The 12247-nt window shown below is 40.1% G+C and overlaps 1 protein-coding gene across 1 annotated transcript; it reads right to left on the minus strand.

The window, feature by feature from the left end:
* Positions 1-10644: 10644 nt before the first annotated feature.
* Positions 10645-11641, minus strand: LOC141605747 (PRA1 family protein B2-like). Its single transcript, XM_074424635.1, has one exon. It carries the CDS (start codon positions 11477-11479, stop codon positions 10823-10825), a length of 657 nt encoding a protein of 218 aa, XP_074280736.1. The 5' UTR covers positions 11480-11641; the 3' UTR covers positions 10645-10822.
* Positions 11642-12247: the final 606 nt, after the last annotated feature.

A 12247-nucleotide genomic window follows, 5' to 3' on the forward strand; every position in this document is an offset into this window, starting at 1 on the left:
CATCTCGATCGAGGGGTTCTTGACTTCTTGTGTGTTCTCCTAATCCTTTGGATGCCTTCACGCGTCTCAAGGTGGTAAGGTTGCATGCCGACTCTCTTAAGCAAGCTTGGAGGACCGCAAATAGGCTGATTTTCAGTCATTCCGGTTCGTATCTGCAAATAATGCAAAACAGACCAAAGTAGACTATTCGGGGTATAAAGTGACATAATATCACTCAAATACATAGAAATGCGTGCCAAAAGAGACCGTAAAAGTCTATATAATATGCACGCATCATAGAGAAAGGGACAGTGTCTAGATTCTCTATTCATACAAATGGTAGTGTGAGATTTTATGGGAGGTGGTGTGTTCCTAATGATGAGGAGTTGAAAAGGATAATCATGACAGAGGCTCATTACACACCATACTCGGTACATCCAGGCGGTGACAAGCTATACAAAGATTTGAAGAAGACTTTCTGGTGGCCTGGGATGAAGAAAGAAACAGCTGAGTTCGTGGCTCGTTGTTTGACGTGTCAGAGAATGAAAGGGGAGCAGCGACGACCACAAAGTAAGATTCAGTCTCTTGAGGTACCTGAGTGGAAGTGGGAGTCCATTTCTATGGATTTTATCGTTGGTTTACCGAAGAGTCAACAGGGTAACAACATGATATGGGTTATAGTGGATCGACTAACCAAGTCAACTCATTTGGTGCCAATGAAAGATACATGGACTAAGACACAGTTAGCTATGGCTTATCGGAAAAACGTGGTTCGACGGCATGGGGTGCCTAAAGATATAGTGTCTGATAGAGATTTGAGATTCATCTCACGGTTTTGGAAAGAGTTGCAGGAGCCCTTGGGAACTACCTTAAAGATTAGTACAGCATTTCATCCTGCGACAAATGGCCAGACGGAGAGGACCATCAAGACTCTAGAAGATATGTTGCGAGCTTGTGTTATGGATTTTGGTGGTAGTTGGGAGAAGAGGTTGGATTTGATTGAGTTTTCCTATAACAACAGCTATGACACCAGTATTGGCATGGCGCCATTTGAGGCTTTATATGGGAGGAGGTGTAGGAGTTCGATTTGTTGGGACGATAGTGCCGAGGTAGTGGTTTTAGGACCAAAGATGGTGCATGAGATGGTGGAACAGATTAAGCTGATCAGACAGAGGATGAGAGCGGCCCAGGATCGACAAAAGAGTTATGCAGATCTACATCGCCGGGATATAGAGTTTCAGATTGGGGACAAGGTTCTTTTGAAAGTGTCTCCTATGCGTGGGGTCATGATATTTGGTAAGAAAGGGAAGCTAAGCCAGAAGTTCATAGGACCGTATGAGATCTTAGATCGTGTGGGTGAGGTTGCTTATCGGTTGGCTTTACCGTCTACTTTGGATAGAGTGCATAATGTATTTCATGTATCTCAGCTGCGAAAGTATGTTAGTGATCCGTCACATGTGTTAGAGGTAGAGAACATAGAGCTGGATGAGTACTTGTCTTATCTCGAGGTGCCTAAACAGATTCTTGATCGAAAGGTTAGGAAAACTAGACATGGTGAGACAGTGTTGCTTAAGGTTCTTTGGTCTAACCATGAGGTTAAGGAGGCTACATGGGAGGCGGAAGAGGCTATGAGGGAACGGTACCCGTCTCTTTTTGATCAGGTATGTATGGTTACGGGGACGTAACCTTGTTTCTTTTAGGGGGTAGGAGATGGTCGCATAGAGTTTTTACATGTTTTATGTTGGTTTTGATATAGTTAGTAGTTGTTTTGAGTCGGGTTGAGTTGGTTTGGGAAGTATGTTTTGGAGTTTTATGTTGAGTTTGATTTATGTTGTTGTGTCGGGAGGATGTTAGTGTGCTTTTGTTTTGATTGTGGTTTGAACTTCGGGGACGAAGTTCTTTTTAAGGAGGGAAGACTGTAATACTACGGTTTTATGCGTCTTGGGGTACTCTATCGAGTGGGGCTTACTCTGTCGAGTAAGTTTGGTTTTATGCAAAACAGTAGTCTGCGTGTAGGGTACTCGATCGAGTAAGCTTGGCACTCGATCGAGTAGGGGTCACTCGATCGAGTAAGTGACTTACTCAATCGAGTAAGTCGGGTTACGGGTGATTTGTGACGGGTTTGTTAATAATGCGGATTAATATATATACTTTCGTCATCTTTTCATAAAACACTTTTACAAAACCTAAATCACAATCAAGGAGAAGTTTCAAGTTACGTTGCCTATTTCCTTTGCATTATTAGCAAATCCCGGAGTTAGAAGTGTCGGTTTTCATCGTTCTTTATACCTTTATGATCCTTGCATTGTGGGTAAGTTCTACATATAATTTTCTTATCATTTCGTTAAGTTTGGTTAAACCCTAATTTGGGGATTTGGGGGTTTTGGTGACGATGTGTTATGGTAGTAATAATATGTATGTATGTATAGGAGGAGGGTTCGTTGAGGAGATATTCTGAGACAGCTGTTTGATCGTCTGATTTCGTGTTGCTTTCCAGGTAGGATTTTCCCTACTCAGTATTAGTTACATGATGTGTGTGGTGATTGTGTTGTGGTTATTGATTAATTATATTGTTGGTTGATCTTGACGGTTGTTGGTTTATATTGTTGATTGTTGTTGTATAACTGTCTGTGATATTCGGGGCGCGTCCCTAGCTGAGTGGAGTCACTTACGGGAGTGGCTTCATGCCCTTGGTTCGCCCTCTGTGGAACCCGCCACAGGAGGGGATGTGCACATTAAGGAAACTTGGGTTTATCGCTCAGTGGTTGATGAGCGGGGATTTGGTGGGTACGGCTGCGGTCCCCCACTGGCGGTGTGGAGTACTTGTTGCGATGGGTACTCTGGCAGGACTACACACTTTAGTGTGTAGTCAATTGTGTGGAGTTTGGTTATGGAGACTGGAGGATTGTTGTGATTGATTGAGTTGTTTTGGCATTTGTTTCCTTGTGGCTTTGTGTTGTGTAATTAGTACTGGCCCCGTTAATTGTTTTAAAAACTCTGGTGATCCATTCGGGGATGGTGAGCAGTTATTGAGCAGGTATGATATGATGCATATGGGATAGCTGGGGTGAGTCATCACGTGGCAGTTAGAAGAGTCTTCCGCTGTGTCAGACGATGTCTTGTAGTTGTGACAGTTTTATCAGTAGACCTTTTGAGAACATTGTATTTCAGTTTAACAGTTTTGGTTTTGACATGTAATCACTTTAAACCGTATTTACTTTTAAGTATGTTTCGTTATTGTCTTATGAATATCATTGCCTCGGGTAAACGAGATGGTGACGTTTTCATACCTTAAGTGGTCCTGGTAAGGCACTTGGAGTATGGGGGTATCACACTTAACCCTAATTTCTCCGTGTGATTAGTATAAATAGGGACCTTCGTTTCTCATATTTCTCACGCGAGTGTCCGCCCTTCTTTTTTCCCTTTGCATTCTAAGATCGTGCTCTAAGCTTATTGACGTCTACGTGCTTGATCAAATCGACCACGTAAGCTCGGATCCTTCTGAGTACCAGTCACGTTGCATGACCGACCAATTTGACCAACTCCACCTCAATCAATTTGTAATCAATTAATCCTAATTTATTTGTAATTAATTTGTTTTAATCCGTTTTAATTCGTCTCTATCGTTTTTATGACCAAGTTCACATGTAAACAACCTGTTAAATCACTTTCACTCGAGTCAAATATCCATGATCAATCATTAAAATTACCAATCAACATTAACAATTCGCAGTTCCGGCTTCACAGCCAGAACTCACCTCAGGAACAAACGCAGTGACCACTACGCCTCTTCCAAGAGACGCAGCATTGTTGCGCCTGTTCCGGGTTGAGTTCTGTCTCTGAACTTCCGTTATTCCTTTGGCCTAATTCGTTTAGTTTACATATTAATCGACTATTATTCGTATTATCGCTCGTAATCTGTTTATTTTCTAATCTAGTTTATTTTCTGCTATTTTTCTCAAATTATCCGTCTTAAATGTATTTCTGACGTAAATCAATTAACTCATTGTAATTTCATTTATTGTAATTATTTTATTTATCGTATTTATTTATCATGGATGATTTATTTACTTGTTCTCACATGTAATTAATCTAAACCCTAATTCGACATAATTGTATGCCTAATTATTTGTGCGCCGACTTAGTTAATTCTCACATGCTATGTTTAAAACGTTGTTTGTTGCATTGCATGCATATAATCGACAGCATATCAAATATAGACGATTTCCCTAATCATTAGTAGAGGCCGCTATCGAGGCGGGCGGGATTAGGTGTTCAGTAAAAGGACTTCCTAATACGTACCCTCACCCCTTACTCCAGATCTATGTGAACATCCGTGTTCATTGGCATCCACGAGAGTCATTCTAGACATAGAATGCTAAGGGTAACGAGTTCTTAGTGTCTATGTCATTACTTTGTATCTTGACATGACACGAGATATTCGAACGGTTCTAATTTCCCATAAAAATTGGTGGCGACTCCACAAATGCAAATGCTTGTTTCCCAAGCGACCCTCGTGGACCCCCGTTGTCCACATTATTCAGTACATCAGGGTGGTGACAAACTCTAAAAGGACTTAAGGAAGACGTTTTGGTGGCCTAGTATGAAGAAGGAGGTGGTTGAGTTTGTGGCTAGGTGTTTAACCTGTCCGAGAGTAAAGGGCGAACAACGGAGACCACATGGTAAGATTCAGTCACTTGAGGTGCCGGAGTGGAAATGGGAGTCGATCTCTATGGACTTCATGTGGGGTTACCAAAGACTAAGCAAGGTAACAATATGATTTGGGTTATCGTCGACCGTTTAACAAAGTCAGCTCACTTTATCCCGATGAAAGATACTTGGACTAAGATGCAGCCAGCTTTGGAGTACATGAAACATATGGTTCGGTTACATGGAGTACCAAAGGATAGAGTGTCAGATAGAGATGCGGGGTTTATATCACGGTTTTGGCAAGAGTTGCAGGAATTGATGGGAACTACCTTAAAGATGAGTAAAGCATTTCATCCTGCTACAGATGGTTAGACCAAAAGGACTATCAAGACTTTAGAGGACATGTTACGAGCATGTGCCATGGAATTTGGTGGAAGTTGGGAAGATAGGCTGGATTTGATAGAGTTTTCATAGAACAGCTATCACACCAGTATTGGAATGACACCTTTTGAGGCTTTGTATGGAAGTAAGTGCAGGAGTCCGGTGTGTTGGGATGATAGTGATGAGGCCGTGGTTTTGGGGCCATAGATGGTGCAAGATATGATTGAGCAAGTTCACTTGATTCGCCAGAAGATGAAAGCAACTCGGGATTGACAAAAGAGTTGCGCGGATTTGCACTGCAAGAACATTGAGTTTGCGGTAGGTGACAAGGTCCTTTTGAAAGTATCACTTATGCGAGAAGTGATGAGGTTTGGCAAGAGAGGGAAGCTGAGTCAGAAGTTTATCGGCCCTTATGAGATTCTAGACCGGGTAGGTGAAGTAGCCTATCGGCTAGCTTTACCACCATCGCTTGATCGGGTCCACAACGTGTTTCATGTATCACAACTCCGGAAGTATGTGAGTGATCCGTCACATGTGCTTGAGGTTGAGAACATAGAGTTAGACGAGTCTCTAACTTATGCAAAGTTACCTAAGGAGATCTTGGATCGAAAGGTACGCAAGACAAGGAATGGCGAAACCGTTTTACTTAAGGTACTTTGGTCTAATCACAATGTGGAAGAGGCCACATGGGAACCAGAGGAGTCTATGAGAGAGAGCGCTTTCCTCACCTTTTTGATCAGGTATAATTGGTTACGGGGACGTAAACGTTGTCTTTTAAGGGGGGTAGGAGATGGTCGCATGAATGTTTTGAGTTAGTTTGAGGTCAACATGGTTGTGTTGTTGGTATCTTGAGCTTGGGAGGAGTTGTTTTGTTGTTCATAGTGGTGTGAGTAGTTCCTTCGAGTAGTTGTGGGTGTTGTCTTTGAGTAGTTAGTGTTGTTTTGTTTCATTTTGTTTTGGATATGGTATGAATTTCGGGGACGAAGTTCGTTTTAAGGAAGGAAGACTGTAATACCACGGTTTTCTGAGTCTATCTTACTCGGCCGAATAGGGCTAACTCGGCCGAGTAGGACGTCGTGTGTTTTCTGGACAGACTATTGCCCAGGAACACTCAGCCGACTAAGGCGTACTTGGCCGAGTACCCCAGGTATTCGACCGAGTATCCGGTCTGACGGGATTAATTTCCGCGGTTTTGATTAAGGTGATTAGAGAATTATAAATTACGTTTTAACAGTTTACAAATCACTTTTACCAAAACCTAACGATGTTCATCTCTTTCTCTAATCACCCTAACCACTCTCAAGGCAATTGATCATTTGTAAGTCTTTCATTCGTCTCTTTCATATCAATTTCGTCGATAAGTCACTAGTACTTTGTCAATTGATTAGATTTGTCTTTTAGGGTTTTGCCATAATGGTTAGATTTGGGAAAAGGTGGATTGGTATGATTGTGATTAGAATTGTTGTGATTATTGTTAGGTGAAGGATTCGTAGAGGATCGGTTCTAGCTTCCGCTTTGCTTGTGATTTCGGAATCGTGATAAGATAGGGTTTCCCTATTCAGTTGCCTATTTAATTGATTTGAGACGGTGTTAATTGATGTATTGGCATGATTAATATTGTTATTGGAATTGTCTATCTTGATGTTGGATTGGTTGTTGTTTGTCTATGTTTGCGAGGTGTGTCCTCGGCTGAGTCGAGTCATCTTCGGGAATGGCTTCACGCCCTTGATTCGCCCCTTGTGGTTCCCATCACAAGAGGCCACAAGGGGAATGTGCACATTAATGGACATGGGTTATTGCTTGTTGCGATGAGCGGGGCTTAGGTGGACTAGGCTGCGGTCCCCGACTAGGGGTGAGGATTACCTGTTGCGATGGGTAATCTGGCAGGGCTACACACTTAGGTGTGTATTCGGTTACTGGATACTAATGGAGTTTGAAGAATGGTTCTACATTTGGATTGGATTGTATTGGTTGTCTTTGTGATTTTCTTATCTTAATTATTCAGTAAACTGACTCCGTGTATGTTTTCTAAAACTGTGGTGATTCATTCGGGGATGGTGAGCAGATTGTGACAGGTGATAATTTCATAGTAGCTGCGGGAACGAGGATGGGATGTCATCACTTAAAGTCTTACCTTCCGTTGTCACGAGTTTTAGATACTTTGCTTTGTTGTACTTTGATTTATATTCTTTATACTTTGGTTTACAGTTTTGAGACAATGTAATCATTTAACGTATAATTTAATAATTGTCCTTCGATGGTCACTATTGATATACTTACCTCGGGCAACCGAGATGGTAACACCGTTATATGCTAGGGTGGTCCTTGTTAAGGCATCTTGGTATATAGGGGTGTTACACATACACTGACCGACCTTTCCTGTTTCTTCTTCTTAAACCTCCCTCTTGTTTCTAGTATAAACAAAAAACTCCAAATCAATTAAAAGAACCCTAAACCCTAAAACCACCATTAACATACTACCATGTACCTCTACAACTTAACCTTCCAAAAAGCAACGGAAATCCTATGCGCCATTAACGGCAACTTCTCCGGCCACCCCAAATCCCAAGAACTCGTTGTCGCCCGTGGTAAAGTCCTCGATCTCGTACGTCTCGATGACAGCGGAAAACTACAAACCCTCCTCTCCGTCATCTTCGGCGCCATCCGCTCCCTCGCCCACTTAAGGTGATGATCTACTAATATGTGAGAGACTAGGTGGTTGATGGTGAGGCGGTAACAATGGCACCGACGAAGAAGAGGATGAGTTGTGTAATTGATGGACGTTGTGGTGGTTGATGGTGGGGCGGTGTGTTTAGATGAAGGAATTCGGAAGGAAGAAAAGGGACACATTTGGAAGAATGAGAAACATTTGTTTGGTTAGCAAAATTGCTTTTCTGTCATGGCTTTTTGCCACATCTTTGTCATCAAAATGTTATTTCTACAATTCACGTTGATGGTCTACTGAATCCACTTAAAGAGTTAAAGGTCGAAGAGTTGACTTCTCACGGTCTACGAAACGGCACTTTGACCACGTTTTTCTTCATTTATGTATTACTTTTTTGCGTCGAAATTATAATTTTACAAAATCTCTTTTTATAACATCTGTAATTATGTCAATTTTATATACAAATTTTTGAAATTCGACTAAATATAATCAAGGTCAATATTTAACAAGTTTGACTTTAAATAGTGTGTGGATAGTTTGGTTTTGATAGAAGGGAGTATAAAACTGGTTAAAATATATTATATTGTCTCATCCATTTGTCATCCGACGCCACACAATATATATTAACTTAACCGATTCTGAGAGAGTAAAGGGAGAAGGGGGGAAGAGAAGGAAGGCGGGAAAGGTAGATAGCCATCCTCAAAATCGAAATCTATGACAACAATCACAATCACAATCACAATCACAATCACAATCACTTGTTACAGAAAAACTATCTTCGATCAAAAATTATCGGTAGTGCAAAAATCATCATAATTAATGTCGAAATTTTCAATTTTCAATAGCGCGACTATTCCTTGGCAGTTGAGTACGATAAAAATACAGAAATATGACTCGCTATGGCAACCGATATAATATTCCGCAAATTTCAAATGTCCTGCTCACTAAAAAAGTTCAATGATTCTAACTGAATAAAGTGGAGGGAGATTGAACTTAGAAGCCTTGAATGATAAAATGCGACCCTTGAACGATAAAATGCGACCTGGTCATGACCATCAAAGAAAGAACTCCATAGCATACTAGCATTTTTTCACATGAATGACAGGTCGTAAACAAAAATCATTCACTAAGCACAATTTCTCAACTTAAAGATTCCCTACAATGGAATGAATCAATGAAACAGAGAACTAACCGCTGATCAATTCCTCAAAAATAAAGCATGTGGTCATCAATCATTATCTACATTTCCTACTTTACTTTCAACTCTAGAACAAGATCGTCATACTTTCAGTTTTGCAACCTAAGATTGCAAAGTCGTTTTAAAGAGGATGCGGGTGATCAAGCATTATTCAAGCAGATCAACCCATATCAGACAAATGATAAATGAGAGATGTCTGATTAACCCTAAACCCTCTTCTAGTTATCCTATCTGCTTTTTTGTTTTGAAAGGGTTTGGGTGTCGAGGAGTTCCGGTGGGGTGGCAGGTTTGGCCTGCGAATCGATGTGGGTAACATGACGAGATGCTTAACTTTACTGGAACAGTGACTGTGATAAAGAGCTACTGTGGCAGAGGACAATATTCCCAAAACTTGTTTACTTTCAACCTCCAGTTCTTGACCAAGTTGCGAAAAAGAGGCTTACCAAAATTTCCACTTTCAATAGAGGCACTAGCCTTTGGCTTGCGAATACAGTAAAATAAAGTAAAATGACTTGTTCACTTCTTGCACTCCTCAAGGCTTGTTTTTGTAGAAGGAATCAAAATCCGTTGTTTGGTTAACAACTTGGGTATTAGGAAATTGGACAATTAATAGACTATACCACAGTTTTCGAGTTTTGTTTTAAAGAATCTGAGCTATATTGTAAAGTTTCTGAACTCACACACTTAAACATAAAAAATAAAAAAAAAATAAAAAAAACTTTAAAAAAGCTCAGGAAAGTTACACATATGCTCGGATAAATATGTAGTGGTTGTACAATGCTAGCATTATACAACTGGAGGTATAGTAGTATTTATGGAAATTGGAGGGATCTCTTATTCCTCCTCCAAGCTATCAAAATCCCTTCCCTCCCTTTTCCTTCTCTCTCTTTCCCTCCTTTATTTGTATCCAAACCTAAGTTTTAAGTAGCCGTGAGTCTAACATATTTCTAGACACAACTTTCATTGTCAGCCTAAAACAGTTCCTTTGTCTTTTCACACATCAATAGGATTGGGCGTATATTCGAAAACCAAATCTCATCATAGGAAGTGTTGAAGCACTAAAGTTTGTGTGCTGTGTACTTATGTTGAGGTAGTAAATTGGTAGCAGAATAATACGTTATAATTAACATTGAACCCTGGAATGATTAAATGTGACCTGATCACTGTCCTAATGATCAATTTATGATCAGCATCACAAATAAAGTAATTCTCTAATCACAATTCTGAAATTCGAAATGCTCACTAACAACCTAGGTAACACCAAAACGGACACGGACACGACATCTCATGAAATTTAGGACACAAGACACATTATTTAAATTTAGTAAAATATATATTTTATAGTTATAAATAGCATACGATTTTATTTTTGTAAATGTATTTGATATTAAATTTAAATTAAATAATTGAAGGTAAAATTCGACTTTGACTATAATTCAATCTCATTTCCTACCCAAACCCATCTTCTAATCAATCACATCTCATTCCTTAGGTATCCGACAGTTTAGCCGTGTGTCTGATGAGTGTCGGTGTCGGACACAGGATGGTTGGTTTGAAGAGTGTCTGTGCTAGCTAGCTAACAACAGCAGCTACACATTGAAACTAATCAATCAACAGACAACTTGAAATTTACAGAACTGATCAATAACTGAAAAAGGGGAGAAAAACATGTGATCATCAAGATTTACGTTTCCTACTCACCATTAAGCAAGATCATCGTCATCATACTTAAATCTGATATTGCAAATTCCACTACAATCCAACGCAGAGATGAGGCATAGCAATGAATTCAACTCAAAGAACCAATTCTGAAACGAAACGAAACGAATTCTTGGGATAACAAACAATGAGATAAGCAGATTCAACATAACTACATTCAATTGCGAAACAAGTAATTCGATCTAGTAAGCAGACAAAAGAGATGGACCCTAACAAAGCGGAACCTGAAATCAAACACGTCCGACAACAGAGTTAGCACCAGCAGCAGCAACAGCAGACGAAGCAGCCCCGCCTAGAAACGACAAAAGTCCAGCATTAGCAGGCTCCTGCTCATCCAAGAACAAATCCTCAGGATCACGAAACGCGCCATGAACACAGACAACAGCCCCACCAATAAGCACAGCAGAAATAAGCAACGATCCCACAGAAGTCAAAAACACAACAACAATAGATGAAACAAGAAGAATCCCAAGTGTCTCCCTATCGGAGAAAGTACGACCAAGGATGGAGACAGGCTGATCGGTCGGTCGGAAGAGGTAGAGGAAACACCAGGCGGCGAAGAGAGAGAGTAGGAGAAGGAGGGAGAAAGGGTGGGAGATAAGGGTGAAGGCTAAGGAGAGTGTTAAGAGGGTAAGGTAGTTGACACGGAAGTAAGAGGAGTTTTTACGGATACGGGTGAAGGCGTCGGTGAGATTATCGGGTCGGGTGAATGCCGATCTGTCAATGAGTTCAGACCATGGTCGGCGTTGAGAAAGGGTTTGACGTAAGGAGGTTGTGGTTCGGGAGATGAAGCTACGGAAGGCTGGAGTTGAGATTGGTGGTTGAGATGATGATGATGATGATTGGGTTGGGTTTGTTATTGGGAGTGTTGCCGGCGATGAAGACATCTTCGCCGGAATTGGAGTTTGTGTTAGTTTAGATCTGAGGTTTGTGCGTTTATTAATTGATGATTGATTGATGGGGAAATTGGAATCAATTACAGGATGTCGGTAATCGGTATGGGGTCACGGCTCATGTAAGGTGGTGGTGTGTGCAATTTTGAAGATTTCGGATCCACTTTAAATAACTTGATGTTAACCCCGATTAGAGAGATGATCTCATAAGGATTAGTTTTTAATACTTGTTTGATTTTCATAATAAAACGACATTCATCTTTTAATTTTGGGATATTCTACAGTGTACGTTTTTCGATTTTCTATGATGTACCTCTATATTTTTGAAATTATATGGTATACCCCTGAACTCTATATATTAGTCTATACCATGACCTTATTTTATTGTCTTTGATATGTTATTTTCTTAATTGATCTATTAAATCATTTATTTACCATTTCAATTACTCGATAACCTACTTATTTACTTATTAACTCGCCAAATTACCCATTAACCCACCAAATCGTATACGAATCTAAATAAAAATTCATAAAACTCCATTATCATTTCATGAATCATAACTAAGGTTTTTAATAGTAATTTATGCTTACGGAAAGTGATTTGTGATACTTTTCAGTTAGGATGGTGATAGAACACTAACGAGTCAGAATAAAGGTTAAAAAATAATTGTTTGATATTGATAAAGTTAATGGAGAGTTAAAGGAGGTCATGATAGAGAAATAAGTAAGAAGTTTAGGGGTACAATGTAGAATATAAAAATT

The sequence above is a fragment of the Silene latifolia genome, chromosome 1 (genome assembly GCF_048544455.1).
Source record: "Silene latifolia isolate original U9 population chromosome 1, ASM4854445v1, whole genome shotgun sequence".
Lineage (NCBI taxonomy): Eukaryota > Viridiplantae > Streptophyta > Magnoliopsida > Caryophyllales > Caryophyllaceae > Silene > Silene latifolia.

Bases quoted from the DNA above. Each gene is read 5' to 3' on its own strand.
- LOC141605747 (XM_074424635.1), bottom strand. From the start codon at position 11,479: ATGTCTTCATCGCCGGCAACACTCCCAATAACAAACCCAACCCAATCA.